General features: G+C 37.4%; 1 protein-coding gene across 1 annotated transcript in view; it reads right to left on the bottom strand.

The window, feature by feature from the left end:
• Positions 1 to 1,081: 1,081 nt before the first annotated feature.
• Positions 1,082 to 17,296, bottom strand: part of mlxip (MLX interacting protein) — a 32,722-nt gene continuing 16,507 nt past the window's right edge. The window contains 8 exon segments of the mRNA XM_052095456.1: positions 1,082 to 3,737; positions 5,952 to 6,081; positions 6,279 to 6,402; positions 8,244 to 8,371; positions 9,633 to 9,740; positions 12,014 to 12,132; positions 12,536 to 12,656; positions 14,361 to 14,455. Coding sequence (XP_051951416.1) covers positions 3,610 to 3,737; positions 5,952 to 6,081; positions 6,279 to 6,402; positions 8,244 to 8,371; positions 9,633 to 9,740; positions 12,014 to 12,132; positions 12,536 to 12,656; positions 14,361 to 14,455 — 953 coding nt within the window. The 3' untranslated portion in view covers positions 1,082 to 3,609.

Genomic DNA, 17,296 nt, shown 5'->3' with positions numbered 1-17,296 from the left:
GCAACACTCCACCGATCTGGACTTTATGGCAGAGTGGCCAGATGGAACCTCTCCTCAGTGCAAGATACATAAAAAAAGCACCTAATGGATTCTCACACTGTGAGAAACAAGATTCTCTGGTCTGATGAAATGAAGATTGAACTGTTTGGCCTCAATTCCATGCACCATGTCTGGAGAAAGTTCAGACTTGAACCCAATCGAACATCTCTGGAAAGACCTGAAAATGGCTGTCCAACGACGGTCCACATCCAACCTGTCAGAGCTTGAGAGGATCTGCAGAGAATAATGGCAGAAAATCCCAAATCCAAGCTTGTCGCATCATACCCGAAAAGACTTGAGGCTGTAATCGCTGCCAAAGGTGCTTCAATTACTGTAAGTACTAAGTTAAGGGTCTGAAACCTTAAGTTAAAGTGACATTTCAGTTTTTTATTTTTACTATATTTGCAAAGTTATCAAAAATCTGGGTTTTGCTTTGTCATTATGGAGTATGGAATGTATATTGATGTGAACAAAATAAACAATTTAAAGCATTTTAGCATAAGGCTGCAACATAACTAAATGTGAAAAAGTTAATTGGTCTGAATAATTTCTGAATGCACTGTAAATTATTTGAACTTCCCAACGCTAAAACAAAAGCGATCTAATAAAGAGATCTAAACCACAAACCTGACATGGAGATTTGATCTCTTTTTAGCCTTTGCTTTGTTATTTTTATTATTGAGGGAACTTATCGAGGAATGGTAAAAAAAAATTCCATCAGGTAAATGCTGGGCACACATTTTCGTGATGCAAGTGCATTAATTGTTTAAGCTTTACATTTCTGGCTGCCAATTTTTTTTTTGTGTAAATTCAAAAAATTTTAAATTAATCTTTATCTAAAAGTCTCTTTGATTGCAACATTTGTTTGAAGAATTAACCTAACAACTTACTAAAATTTCGGTAAATAAGTTACAGAAGATTGTATTTTGTCCTGCTTATTAAGATTTGTTGAATACACCCTTCTATTTATAAATGTAATCATTTAGCCATCCTCAATCTAAAGACTTGCATATAAACATATTTAAAAACAAGTTTATTTGTATTTATTTATTGGGAACACAGCCTACAGGATGACAGATTTGTCACCAGAAAATGCAGTGTTGTGAAAAATATTGCTACTGATGTATTCATCTCCCAAAAGGTGTCGGGAGTTTTTCAGGGAAATAAACCTTTTCACATCCAATGACACAATTGAATGCCACAGCAGTACATTTTAGACGTGTGGGCCATTAGTTTGAGCTCATGAAAACATCGTCCTCTAGGAGACCACAAGCAAACCGCAAAGCGGTTTAATCAAGAACCTGGCTTATTGTTCCTTTTTTAGTATAAAAAAAAGGGTATTTTTGTTTTCTTCACAGATCATATAACAATTCCAAAATAAAAATTGTCATAATTTGCTCACCCTCAAACCAGTGTTACATTCTTCGGTGGAATGCAAAAGGTCCTGGTAATCTATATTACTCCATATTCTCGACACAAGTGGTTTAATCCAACTTCATAAAGAAAAATAGTTTTTTGCGTAGAAGCGATCTTCAGCTTTCCCTGGAAAAGCTCTGAAAAAGACAACAAAAACTTGTGCCAAACAGCAACGGTTCCTGCATGTCTCATGAATATTATTAACATCAATGGTAGCATATTTTATTAGAGATGCAACTAATAAAAATGTGGCTTGTTTCTAGTGTATGGCTTCAGAACACTTGGAATTGGAAGTAATCTGTACTACGACAGTTTTATAATTGAGCTTTTTTGTCATTGTGGAATAATGGACCCCATTAATTTTTTTTATATGGGAAAGAGCAGACAAGATATTCTACAAAAATGTACCTTTTGTGTTCCACTGAAAACAGAGAGGTATGAATAAATGTTACATTTATATAGAGCTTTTTTTGACACTACACTCAAAGTGCTTTACACAAAGAACAGGGGACTCTCCTCAACCACCAGTGTGCAGGATCCACCTGGATGATGCAACGGCAGCCATAGTGCACCAGTACACTCACCACACACCAGCTATTGGTGGAGAGGAGAGAGAGGAGTGATAGAGCCAATTAATGGATGGGGATTATTAGGAGGCCATGATTGAGAAGGGCTAATGGGGAGAATTTGGCCATAATATACATGTTTGAAACAACAGGTAAATTGAGACATTTTACTTAACATAAACTAGCAAACCATGACATGAAGTGAAAAAAAGCATCATCCCATCTATGAATTTAAAGAAGCCTTCAAATGCATACAAGTGCATTATAAGTAGTCCCCATCGGTTTCCATGCTTGAACAAGCATGCATTCTGAATATGAATAATGGCTGTAATTCTATTTTAATATACTGTAAGCTGATGCTCTTTACAAGTCCATGCATCTATGCTTCGAAAAGTTCTGATGTTGCCTTGATCCAAACAAGTGGTGCCTCAGTTTTTCAGTGAACTGAGGAACAAAGGTTTCAAAACAGTTTTGATTGATCAGATAATATCAAATATGGAAGACACTCACATATATGGAAACACACCCTGAGAAGCAAAGTCAAAAAGTCCTTAAACAAGTTGAAAGGCAGCAGCACTAATGAATCACATTTAAGTCACATATAAGAAACACAAAGGGCTTAGAAATAGGTATGACAGCTGTGTTGTAGGATGACTGTAAACATAAGAGATTGCCTTTGGTGTGCTTCATTTTAAAATACAATTTTCATGCAAAAACTAAGAAATAGTTCACCACTCCAAAAAACAACTGCCATTATTTACCCTCAAGTTCTTCCACACCTATTAGTTGTTTTTTCTTCCATGGAACACAAAAGAGAAGGTGCCAGAGAATCTTTACACCACACTATAAAATGACATTACTTAGTCCAAAACAAAAAACATAAAAGTAATCCATCTGAAGAGATATGGCGGCTTCATGTGAGGAACAGACTGTATTGAAGTCACTATTCACTGAAAATCTTTCCCTTCACTGCAGCTCTCTACACATTCAAACTGGTGTGTCTTGTTCAGTTACGACACGTGAGGTTTGCTGTCTATGAAGTCAAACCTGGGATGATGCAATTTTTTAATCTGAATGCAGACACAGAATGACATTGTCTTTTTTGGAGCTTGACAGACATGGTCACTATGAATAGTTATAAAAAAGAAAAAGGTCTGTGAAGATTCTTCAACATTTATTTTGTGTTCCACAGAAAAATCATTTTGTAACAACATGAGGGTACATACAGATTGTTTTTGGAGTACTATTCCTTTAAAAAGATTGTTCTCTTAAGTACTGTCTTTTTAAGGTCCTAAATGGCCTTTCTATATCTATGAAGTATCCTTTCTGTATGTGAGAGAATCATATAAAAAAGGGATACGAGCATGTAGCTGAAGGGATTTCATTTCAGCAACACTTCCATTAACATATTTTATTAAAAATAGAGGCATTTCCACCTCTTCTATCCAAAAGAAAGCTGAATAACAACACAGCAAAGATCTGACCACAGCACAAGATATGTTAAGGCATAAGGATTTGTCAAGCTGTCAAGGTTCCTGCAGATGTTGCACAAGACTGATATGCCTAGGTAAGATTGGTTCAAATCATGTTAAGGCTGAGATCCTGAGAAATGTTTCTTTGGGTTAAGAACAGACTTTCTGGCCTCCTCAGGTAAAAGCGAGGGATCGGTCAAGATGGAGGTGCTGGTACAGAGCTGCCGCAATGTATGGAGTACCACTGTTAAGATGAAAGAGAAAAAAACAGTGAACAACATAATACACAGACATAAAAAGTAAACCTTGAGAATGCGTCACAGGAAAGTTAGAACAAAATTAAAGCATGGTTTATGCGCGTTTACCCCAGCAAGCAAGCTGCTATCATCTTTATATATCTTTATCTTTTTGCGGCCTGCATGATGTTATCACAAAATGATTGAATGTGTATGAATTTTGAGGTGTCAGTTTTCTAGAGCCTATATGGAAATTGTCAGTACTGATAAACTGCTGAACAGCCATCCACCTTATTTTGCAACACGGAAGTAAGCAGCGTCTACATTTCCTGCGAATGTGACAAAGTTCCGCTGGCATTGACCACAGCGTAAAGAACTAGAAGAATAATAATACCAGAATTTAGTGATATGAGCTTATAAACTATCACACAACCAACATGATGTACAGCAGAATTATGTGCCAATGTCGGATCATTTTCTAACGTCAGCATTTATAGTAAAATAATAAATAAATCGTTCACTCAATTGAAGGGACGGTATTAAAATTAGCTACTTTCTTTACTGAGATCGTGATGCAGTCTTTCGTGTCTCCATAACCTTATTCACACTGGGCTCTGATCCCGGTATATTGGCGGAATCAATGCCAAGGATCCTTCTGTGTGAACGTAAGCCAGTGCCGGACTGCCTGAAAATTCTATCCCGGGATCAGACGCTAGTAACAATGCCGGGGTCAATCCCGGGACGTGTCAGTGTAAACAAAAGCAGAACTGATAACGTGAGGGGTGTGTCGTAGTGATGATGTATTTATCATGCTAAGGAGAACATTTGTGTGCAGAATAGAGATTCAACAATTTTACACTGTACCATCATTTAAAAAAAAAAACAAAAAAAAAAAACATGGCTGCCATAAACCGTTGATGTTTTATTGTTTTTTTCACGGCATTGTGTGACTTTAATATACAAGTAAAGAAATTACCTTTTCCATTGTAAATATTAATTATTATTTATTAGGTTCCAAATGTTGCATTTCTGTATTTCTCTAAAAATTGCTTTTATTTTCATTTTACAGCTTTGTAGAATTAATGACCGAAAAGATTACATTTGCCTCGATGCTTCATCGCAGCGCAACAGTTAGCATACAATGTGTATATTACTAATATGTTTTATTTGTAAAGTTTAAAAAGGGCTTAAAGCATACAGAAAAAACTTGCAATACTATTACAAAAAAAATATAATAAAGAGAAAAACACCAACAAATAAACAGCAAATGAATAATACATTTTGATTGCAATAAATGATAACGACTGAAGAATTTTTTTTATTATAGTTACCTTGTCGGTGTAGTTAGTTTAGAGTTTTTAGGAAGGTAGACCCGTTTAGAATCAAACTAAATGACAAATGCGATTACTGAATCGAATGCACAACTGTTGCAGGGCAGTATCATTGAAAATTATTCTTTTTTTTTATATATATAAATGTTTAAAAATAATATTTAATATTAATAATATTGCAATGCACCGTGATTTTTTTTGTTTGTTTTGTTTTTTGACAGATATTACCTTCACTTTCAATTTGTATTGTTCTTTGGAGTCATTTCAGTTGGTAGACAGCAGCCAATAACACAAAAACAATTAACATCGAACAAAAACAAAAATGATCTCATAAACTATTTATAAAAGTAGAAATATCTGCCGGAATAAAATTAATACAATTGGCTGTCATGTACATAGAGAGACAACAAACTCTCACCATCTGTGCAGACAATTAAATTAACCGTCAGTTTAGTTTTACCATACACAAATTATTTGTTTACAAGAGGATGAAAGAGCGGGCTTCTTGAGAAAATATACGGTTATCAGTAAACTCAAGACGCTGAACATAAGAGGTCACACTTGTCTATACAGGATTGCCCCAGGACGTGTGTGGAATACCAGCACAGATTACGGGAAACCGCTTGAAGTGTGAATGAACAAATTTTGCAGTCCCAGAACAGGATTAATACTGGGATCTCTGTGAGAAAGGGGCTCATGTAATCCTCCATTCAAATGTACCTGCATAACCATGATGATGCCTTTATTTCCAGAGTGTTTAAAAGTGATGTTTCTGACTGACAACATCTGCCACTGCTAACTGTAGAATGATCCAAATGTAATACAAAACCATATCAAACCTAGACCATCACTGAATCTAGAATATTAATATTGTGAACACTGACAACTTACTAGGTCTAAGCACTGGAAGGGCACAGTAACGATCTAGCCACTGCATTGTGGTCTCACACAGCTCTGTGAGGTTGGTGGTAGACACTGTTCCATTGAATGACTCAAACAAGGGTTGAATAATAACACTGAACTGAGACAGTAGTATTAAAGAAAATGATATTGTTTAGTGAAAAAGACTGTATTAATATCATTAAGGATCATATGAAGAAAAAATATTTTATATTCACTGTAGTCACATTATACTTGCAGTTATTTACGGTTACTTAACCAGTGATGAAGCTGATAATATTGTGGACTACATCAATTTCAGACATGTTTTAAGGATACAATCCAGAATTTCCAGTTCTGTAGAGTTCGGTTTTTCACATAGTCCTCAAATTTCTCTCTCATGTGGTCAAAGCGATGGCTTGTGATGGGCACCCCTGTGGCAGGAAGCTGCTCCTGACATAAGCTGCAATAAATTGTAGATGTCCATTTAAAGCTTCTCAGTTCTGTTTTCAGTCCATACCAATCCAAACGCAAAAAAATACAAATAAAGTTTTGAAGCTTGCATTATTAATGTTTCCCCCAAGTCATGAATGGGTCTTTCCTTTTCTAAATTGTAGCTTTTCTAAATAAATAACGTAACCAACTTTTTATTTTGTCTTGCAATTTGCCACTACTTCGCAAATCCACAACAAATAATTCATATAAATAGTAAGTATGATATTATAAAGACATAATAATTGTCTTAATATTGTCATTGGGTAACAATTAACAAGGATTCCATTTTTTTTTTTTTTTACTATTAGTAAATGCACAAGGTATCATGAACTAACAATGGATGAGAATTTTGTTTAAAAAAAGCATTTATTAATCTTGACAGATGTTCATTGCTAGTTCCTGTTTGTTCTTATTGCATTAACTAATATTAATATATACAATTTTCAATTTAAAAAAATTATTAGTACATGTTGAAATGAACATTAATCAAGAATAAAAGTTGTTCATTGTTATTCATGTTAAATACACAGTAGTCTAACTAATAATTTTTTATATATTATATAGATCTCTCTATCTCAAACATTATTGTAATATTATAATATAATAAAAAAAAGTCCGGAAAATATTACTACTATGTATATAAATTGAGAGCATATCTTTTATTCTGCCCACTGTAATGCTATATATATTATCCTGAAGAAAAATTCTATTCAACTGAAATGTATACAGTCTTTAGAAAGCAGAATGAAAGAAGTTTTTTTTCTCCATAGCACCTGGAGTCAACGGACACCAGTTTGAGAACCCATGCCCTAAAGCCTGCTATACACTGTAGAATTTGTACAGTCCTTTAGGATTGTTGCTTGTCAACAATCCTATGATATTAACACATTGATATCGTCAAGGCACACTACACATGGTACGATACACATCATAGCTGACTGTGGTACCAGTCATCTCAATCAGTGAACGTGACTCATGTTTTTACATGTTTTTTTCCCCTTTCTGAAAGTCAGGACATCAGCATTTCCGTTTCTCCAAAACCACTCCATCACGAGTATAGGCTAACATATAAAAATATGGATTTTTGTCAAATAGGCCTATAATAAGACATCCTGATCACAAATGCAAAACATTACAGATGTTGAGAATGAATGTGAGTGCAGGAGGTAGCCTACAGTAATAATGAGCTAATACAAGCAAATATTCATTATGAAAAAGACGAAAAATTACAAACTTCTCAGTTCACATTGGGGGGAAAACACACACACACACACACACACACACACACACACACACACACACACACACACACACACACACACACACACACACACACACACACACACACACACACACACACACACACACACACACACACACACACACACACACACACACACACATTTAGAAACATTTGAATGGAAGAAATGGAGATAAAAGGGCAATTATCCATATAATGAACGATTTCAAACCATTTTTTTGTTTTTCGCATTTGGATTGGTTATGATCTGAAATTATTTTACACAGAGCAGTTGATATCTTCAGCAGTTCACTTACATGACTATGTATCAGTACAGAAACAGACTGACCATGAAGCAGTGATCTGATCTTTAGCATTAAATGGTCTCGCAATTACTTCAAAATGAAACACTTTTCATAACAAATATGTAAACAAAGCTACACTCGTTTTAAGCGAGCACATTTGTAAAACAAAATTCTTCCACACATCCAATCAAGTCCTCAAACTAAAAACAGCTTTATAAGTTAAACATTTATTTGTATAAAATTACTTGATTACAATGCACCCACTTTATAGATGTGTTAAGCTCCTCAATCTCCTCTCTCAGTCTCTTGGTCTCTTCCTGCATCTGTTGTCTCTCTAGCTGCAGTTTGCCAATGTAATCAACGGTCTTCTGGAGTGTTGAAGCATTACTAATCTGGAAACCCAATAAAATCTTAAGGTAAATCATTAGTGTACAATGCTGTACAAGCACCACATTTAAAGGGGTCAGGTCATGAGGAATACAATTTTCCTTGATATTTTGACATATAAGTGGTCATTCTACTATAAAAACATACTGTACATTTCAGAACATATAGCTGAATCCTCAATGCAATACAATAATTTTTTTTTTAAAACAAGCTGTAAAAATGTCACTAGGGGGCACATTAATTCATGACAGCCTCTACATCAACCTACTTCACATCATCGTACCCTTGGCCCTGCCCACGGGTGCAAGAGAGCAAGCTAGTGTGGCCCCACTATTCCTGAACACCAAAGGGGACCCATCTGGATTATTTTTGTATATAAACATGCACTAGACAGGCATATTTGACCATTGCCATGTATCTCAGGAAGAGTTTAAAAAACACTGTGTCAAGTTACAACTCCTGAATGAAGCCATTTGGTTTCATTCAGCTGCTGTGCCTTTTGTTTTGATAACAAACGCCTTATGGACGCATTCTCGTGCCCATCTGCACTATTTTTAATTGTTGGTGTATGTAAACATACACTAGATGGATGTCTTTGACTGCCTTGATGTGTTTCCTGCAATATGCATTTCAGTGCAGGATAGGGCTGCAACTAACAATTATTATGATAATCGATTAATCTAACGATTATTAGAACGATTTATTCCACTATTCAGTGATTATTGCAATGATTAATCATTAGCTCTTAACCGATTATTCAGTTTGTGCCCCGACTTAAAAGGTTGTATTAAACGTGCTTACTGGATTTAGTTTATGTTGTGGAGCTTGTTCATTCTCTTCAGATTGAGTTTAAGAAATGGCTGAATTTGAGTGCTGCACGATGTTAGCCAATCAGAACAGTGATAATGTTTAAGGAGGCGCTTAGGCCAAAACCGACCGTTTCAGACAGAGGGCCATAGACGGGGTGGAAAATGATCATATATTATAAAATTTTGACTGTTTTGGTGAAAAACAAAACAAAAACATTACTAACATTATCAGTGGACCTCAGGGAAGAAAATAAAACAATTTAAAAAAAAAAGACAATTTCATGACCCCTTTAAAGCTGAAGTGTGTAATTGTTTGATGCTTTTTTCAACTACCACAAATGTATATGTTTATATGCATATTTCACAAATAAACATATCATCAAACTTTAAAATGTAAACTACATATTTTGTATTATGAAGAGTTGCAAGTGGTAGTAAAAGATGAATACAGCTTTACACTTGATTGAGACTTGAGAGTTGGCACAAGACCGCACAGCGTCTTAAAGCAAACATTGATGGTGAATCGCCTCTTCTGCTCAGCAGATATGTGATTCACTCTGCGACTCTGTGAAACACAAATATATGACACAAAATTACAATTAATGATATATCGACCGGCTGATAAATTTAACAATATTTAGACATTTTAACATTATTGACAACGGCTATTAACCATGCCTCCTTCTCCAATTACCAAAAGTGTATAATGAATGATTCATATATCAAATATGTAAAATATTTCTACATTATATCAGCCACCCAGCTCTCTATATATCAGCCACAGAAAAAACATATTATTAGACCACAAATTTTAGAACTGTGCAGTAAAAGATCAAAATAATCAAAAAGCACACATCTTTTTGTAAACATGATTTAATAATAATATAAAAACAGGTTTGCATTTGTAGTCTGCCTCAAAAATACTTTTGAATAATTTTTGAAATACTTTTGAAACTCTAATGTGTGTTTACATATACACTGCCTGGCTCAAAAATGTTGCTGTTTGGATTTAAATAAGCAGATACTTTTACACAGATACTTATGATTGGATCATTATTGCAGTGATTAATATGTTTCAGCTGGCAGCAATTCTTTTAACCCTAACTGATGCAGTGTGTAGCTTCTCATTTCTTAAACCATAATACCAAAAACAATAATAAAAGTGCCAGACAACCCAGAAATACAAATGTTCTCAAAGCCAATGTCTAAAGAAGTTATGTTTCAAATTTGAAGATGATCTAACAAAAAATGAGGTTCCTGCAAGCTTTCATCTCTGTAAAACCACTGGAAGCATACAGAGTAAAATTAAGGCTCCACCTTTCAAGACGAAACAAAATCTGACTGCACTGCTTGGCTACATTTTTTAAATTAACTTTGGAGACAGGCTCGTTTTGTTTACGAGACTCTAATATATAAGATAATATACAGTTTTACAACATGAATGCTGCTCAGATTGCATAGTTTGATGAAGAACGATGATGAAGGGTAATTCTTTCAGGTGAGATTTCATGTAAACAATGGCGAATATATCAATATTTCTCAGATTTATCACTTTTATGGACAAAAAGTGCTATTGGATGTTTTTCAATGAAAGCTTGTCATGGACAATTGACCCAAGTGCGGCAAACTGGATTAATCTGCGTTTTCATAACAAAGGTCCCGTTTTGATAATGCATGTTTTCATTTGTACTCCTGGCACAGATAACTAAATTGCTGTTTCTGGAGCATTGCTATCATGAAACAGAGATCGGATATCAATGTTGAACCCTCAGACCTTTGAAAAGATGTATAATTTGTTATCATTAATTCAATTTTTAGACAGTAAATTATATATTAAATACAAGCAGTGTGACGTCACCACCGCGCGTGGGGGATTGCGTATTAACAGGTTAATAGTGAAAGTAAGAGCATTTCCACACGCACAATGTGACGAGAACTTACAGGATTGGGACTAAACAGCTGTGTGGCCACAAGAAGGTCACTTGTTAGAGAGGCTAATCGGAAAAAACAACTACAATTTGATAGGGAGCATAAAGATTGGACTGTTGAACAATGAAAAAGGTCATGTGGTCTAAGGAGTCCAAATTTACCCTATTCCAAAGTGATGGGTGCATCAGGGCTAGAAGGGAAACGCATGTAGCGATCCACCAGTCATGCATTTTGCCCAACGTACAAGCCTCTGGAGGCAGTGTTATGATTAGGGGTTGCTTCAATGTGTCAGGTCTAAGCTCAGCAACTTTATGCGGCAATAAATTGAAGTCAGCTGACTACCTGAATGTACTGAATGGCCAGGTTATCCAATCAGTGGATTTTTTATTCCTTGACATCATGGACATATTCAAATATGACAATACCATGGTTTATTTGGCTCAAATTGTGAAAGTGTGTTTCAGGGAGCATGAGGAATCATTTTAGACATGAATTGACCACCACAGAGTCCTGACCTTAACCACATTGAAAATCTTTGGGATGCGCTGGAGAAGACTTTATGGAATGGTTCAACTCTTCCGTCATCAGTACAAGACCTCAACCAAAAATTAATGCAACTCTAGACAGAAATAAATGTTGTGACGTTGCATAAGGTTGTCGGAACAATGCCACAAGGAATGCGTGCCGTAATCAAAGCTAAAGGTGGCCCAACTAAATATTAGAGTATGCAAATTTTTTGGCCAGGCAGTGTAGTTGTGTTATAGTCTTTACTTGTGGCAGTATCCACATAAATCAATATAGCATATGCAGAATTTGAAAAGTACGATATCTCTGTACAAACTGATTAGGAGATGGCAACTGGTTTACAACTGGTACACCCATAATAGAGTGTGATATCATCAACTGTACCTGACTGGCTTCGTTCTTGGCCAGGCCTGTGCTGCTGCTACTCAAAGGTGACTGTGGGCTTGGCACCTGTTCTGATCCCAATGGTGACCCTTGACCTGAGACTCGTCGTTCATCATGTGCTAAAAAAAAAAGGAAAAAATAAGGCTTCCTTTGAATCATACATTCAATTAAAGAAATTAAATCCTAAATGTAAGGGATAGAGTACAGTCAGCTGGTCTTTATCACAAAATAAACCCTGACCAGGACAAGTCTTGTCACCAGTCTTGTCTTGTATGATACAAGGGTAACTTTTTCGATAAAGACTAGCTTCTTGTACATTATTTCCAATTATTACGCAACTTCGTACAAAAAATAAATTAACATCAAATATCGGTTTGAGCTGAAATGTTATTATTATGTAATAAGAAAATATCTCAGAGAAATAGATGAAAACGTTTGCCTATACAAAAATATTTGATCGCAGAATGCCACAATTGACCAATCAGAATCAATCAAGCACAAACCAATTCTTTTGAATCTGACCTGTACTTGATGACTGTGCCGATGTCTTGTTGTTGGATAAAGATGTAGTGGTTTCTTCCTTGGGCACATTTAGCTGAGGAGACTTCTGTGTTTGAGGAAGAATGTGAAAACCAGCAGATCCCTGCAACAGTTTGAAAATTTCACAAATGAAGATTTTTTAAATAAGAACTGGTTTATTTGTAGGATTATGAAAAGGGACAGTTTGCCCAAATCATTTGTCAACATTTGCTCACTATGTCACTCCAAATCTTTATGACTTTCTCTCACAGATCTCAAAAGAAGTGAAGCTGGATGTTCCATTCTATATAATTCAAGCGATTGGTGATAAGAGTCTTTGAAGCTCCAAAAATGAACCATTAAACTGTATCCTATAGCTTAGTGTATGAACAGACATTATTCACTGAAAATCCTGCCCTCCGTTGTAGCGATCAAATCATATTCATTCAATTTCTTACAAACGTTACTCACACAAAGCTGTCATATGGATCCAGCAGACTTGGAATACAGCACACAGGTTGTATGTACTAGGCTTGGGATCAATGCCCTTTTGACACATCAATAAATGTAAGATTTTCCCCGATGATTACTGATATATATCAAGATTTATTCAGATAGAAAATAGGGCAACACAACTTTGGTAAAGTGAGTGGCAGGGTAAATTAAAGGGGGTCGCACACCAGACATGTCTGATGATGACACGACGCATTTTAAAATTAGAAACAATTATTTATTTTCTATAAAAGGTATGCACACACCGCCAACATTGAGCGTCAACATTCTGAAATGCCACGGAGCGCAACTTGCATAGTTTTCCATTAAATTCAAACTCAGATCATTATAAAAAAGGACAAATATTATTTACTCTAGTATAACTGGATGATATATTGTGTGCAAGTATCTTTCATAGAGCCTACACAATGCATTTTCAATAAAAATGGGTTTTGACGGCTTGAATCAAAGTCATATTCAAGGCTACATACAGAGAAATTGCATAATAAATGCTGCCATTTCGAATAGTTCAGTTTTCGCAGTTACACATGTTTCACTAACCTGCAAATTCATCCACATCACTTTGTTCTTTCTTGAAGTACAAAAACCTTTGTAACTTTGGACTGCCATCTGTGCCGCATCTGCTTGTCCTGTGTGTGTGTACTTGTGTGCGTACTTGTGTGTGACCATGACCGGCTTCAGTAAATGGTATATCGCCCTCTTGTTGTCTCCCAAAGTTATTATGCCAGACTGTTAAACAGAGGCCAGTTGAGTGAATTAGAAAGCACGATAATTGGGCTTCTAATTTAAATGTCGGCTAATTTTAATATATCGATGCCTTAAAAATATATTGATAAAATAACGTGTGGATCAATAAACATAATTTATGACATCCCTAGTATGTACTAACTTTATGGTGCTTTCCGTCATTTTTGGAGCTTGACAGCCCCTGGTCACAATTCACCTTCAATGTATGCAAAAGAGCAGGGTCAGCATTCTCCTTTTATGTACCATGGAAGAAAGAAAATAATACAGGTTTGGAATAACATGAGGGTGAGTAAATGATGACAACTGTCATTTTTGAGTGAACTATCACTTAAAAAAAATTATTTCATAATGGAGTCAAAATGTTAAGCAAATACATTTGGTATGAGAGAACTAATAAGAATCTGCCAAAGTACAGGCATCTTTGCAATATGGAGTTACATCAATCATTATGCAGTATATAAATTACTCCAGAACATTGAATAAAAAACATTATGTGTTGGCTTGGGACCAAAAGGCATTATTAATTCCATTTTTTTCTACTGAGGATAGGACATGGAGGAAAGCTTACACCAGGAATACTGGAGGAGGCAATGACCACACCAGTGGTGGGGACAACATCAGTGTTGAGAGGGGACGGAGTAACAATGACAGCACTGGTAGGACCTGGTAATGGAGTTATGATTTGAACAAGATCAGCATTGAACAATTCAGTCCATTTCAAGACTATTCACTCAATTTTAAAAGAAAAACCAAAAAAATAATAGTTGTCTTGTAAAACAGCAACAATAAATGTAGTATATTTACATGTTCTGTCACTTTTAATGGTTAATCAACCGGTATTGAATGGCTCATTGATGAATTCCCTTCAGAACAGTAACTCTAAACTCTTAGAGTTAGAAGCCATTTTGAGCACAGCAAATGTCAACCCATCCATCACATTTAAGTGGAGTTCAATTCATGGTTAAACTTAATTTTTTAATTTTATAAAATTTTATGGAGAATTAAATATTTTATGGCCTGTTTTATCTTTTACATACAGGTGAAACTCGAAAAATTAAAATATCGTGCAAAAGTTCATTAATTTCAGTAATTCAACTTAAAAGGTGAAACTAATATATTATATAGACTCATTACAAGCAAAGTAAGATATTTCAAGCCTTTATTTGATATAATTTTGATGATTATGGCTTACAGCTTATGAAAACCCCAAATTCAGAATCTCAGAAAATTAGAATATTGTGAAAAGGTTCAGTATTGTAGGCTCAAAGTGTCACACTCTAATCAGCTAAACACCTGCAAAGGGTTCCTGAGCCTTTAAATGGTCTCTCAGTCTGGTTCAGTTGAATTCACAATGATGGGGAAGACTGCTGACCTGACAGTTGTGCAGAAAACATCATTGACACCCTCCACAAGGAGGGAAAGCCTCAAAAAGGTAATTGCAAAAGAAGTTGGATGTTCTCAAAGTGCTGTATCAAAGCACATTAATAGAAAGTTAAGTGGAAGGGAAAAGTGTGGAAGAAAAAGGTGCACAAGCAGCAGGGATGACCGTAGCCTGGAGAGGATTGTCAGGAAAAGGCCATTCAAATGTGTGGGGGAGCTTCACAAGGAGTGGACTGAGGCTGGAGTTACTGCATCAAGAGCCACCACACACAGACGGGTCCTGGACATGGGCTTCAAATGTCAAACGTCTTACCTGGGCTAAAGAAAAATAGAACTGGTCTGTTGCTCAGTGGTCCAAAGTCCTCTTTTCTGATGAGAGCAAATTTTGCATCTCATTTGGAAACGTATCGGTTACCTAACGTAACCTCGGTTCTCTCTAGATGAGGGAACGAGTATTGCGTAAGCTAGCTTACGCTACGGGAAAGATTCATCTTTTCTGAGATATTGAAGCCAAAAAATTATCCTTAATTTTTGTATCCATTGTCAACGCAGTGCGGCAGCTGCAGACCTTGAGCGGGCTATCTAGCGAGCTCATAGGTTGCTCTGCGGCAACTGCTGCAGCCTATAGACGAGCTTGGGCGAACTCGCATCCAATGAGAGGTGTCCGCGACTCACTGCATCAAAGCCCGCCAAAATGGCCGTGACTAGAGTGCATATAAGCGTAGTTCAGTAGGCTGGAACCCTGGTTTTCATTGACTGAAGCGAAAAGTCGCCGTGGCGCGAACGACGGCCGGCTACGCAATACTCGTTCCCTCATCTAGAGAGAACCGAGGTTACGTTAGGTAACCGATACGTTCTCTTACGAGAGGTTCTCTCGTATTGCGTAAGCTAGCTTACGCTATGGGAACCCATTGTCAACGCCGTGCGCTCAAGCATCCACTGTATGAGCCCCAGGGAATTAAGGGGGACCCGGGGAGCCCTTATGAGTGGGGAAATAATATTTGGCCAGCAAGAATGCGGGTCATTGATTGTGTAATACATAAGCACATAGTGGGAAGGAACGACAGAGCGGCGGTGCCGGTCTGTGTGGAATGTGACCCATCAGTGCAGCTCACCAGGGGAGCTGTAGCTTATTAAACCGCTAGTAGTTTTGCCTGCAGAGCGGGCACTTCCATATTGTAAAATCTGACAAAGGTGGAGGGGGAAGTCCATCCCGCTGCCACACATATGTCGTGAATGGAAATCCCGCTGGACCATGCCCACGAGGATGCCATGCCTCTAGTGGAGTGAGCCCTAATGCCCAACGGGCATGGCAGGTCTTTTGACGCGTATGCAGCAGCAATAGCGTCCACTATCCATCTAGATAGTGTCTGTTTCGAGGCGGCGAGACCTTTGGTGCGCCCTCCGAACGAAACAAAAAGCTGCTCAGAGCGTCTGAAAGCGGCGGAGCGCGCAGTATACAATCTCAGTGCTCTGACCGGGCAAAGGAGATTGGCGTCGCGTTCGCTATCGGGTGCTGGCAGCTCTGAAAGGAGTACCGATCACCTTGGGAACATAGCCGTGTCTAGGCTTCAAAATGACCTTGGAGTCACTTGGTCCAAACTCAAGACACGCAGCGCTGACGGAACCATGTCTGATTCTCCCAACGCAGGGCTATGAGGAGCACTGAGTGACGCGTTTCCCTGATCCTCTGCATTACCTGTGGCAATAACGAGACGGGAGGGAAGGCGTAAAGCGGGCGTCTGGGCCAGCGCGTCCTCGCTTTTCGAGAAAAATATTGGCCAGTGAGAGTTCTCTTTGGACGCAAAGAGGTCTATCTCTGCTCTGCCGAATAGGTGCCATAACGTCTGGACTGTTTGAGCGTTCAGGGACCATTCCCCTGGGGGAATATTGTCTCTGGACAGTGTGTCCGCGCCGTCGTTCAGGTGGCCTGGCACGTGCATCTCCCTCAGCGAGCGCAGGTGGCACTGGGACCAACTCAGTATGCGTTTCGTCAAATGGAAGAGGTTCCTGGATCTGACACCACCCTGACGGTTTAGGTAGGATACCACAGATCTGTTGTCCGAACGGACCAGGACGTGGTGACCCTGAATGACCGGGAGAAAGCGCACGAGCGCATACACG

The sequence above is a fragment of the Xyrauchen texanus genome, chromosome 3, assembly GCF_025860055.1.
Source record: "Xyrauchen texanus isolate HMW12.3.18 chromosome 3, RBS_HiC_50CHRs, whole genome shotgun sequence".
NCBI classification, from domain to species: domain Eukaryota; kingdom Metazoa; phylum Chordata; class Actinopteri; order Cypriniformes; family Catostomidae; genus Xyrauchen; species Xyrauchen texanus.
The sequence above is the reverse complement of the archived record's forward strand: the minus strand, read 5'-3'. Positions and strand labels throughout refer to the sequence as shown.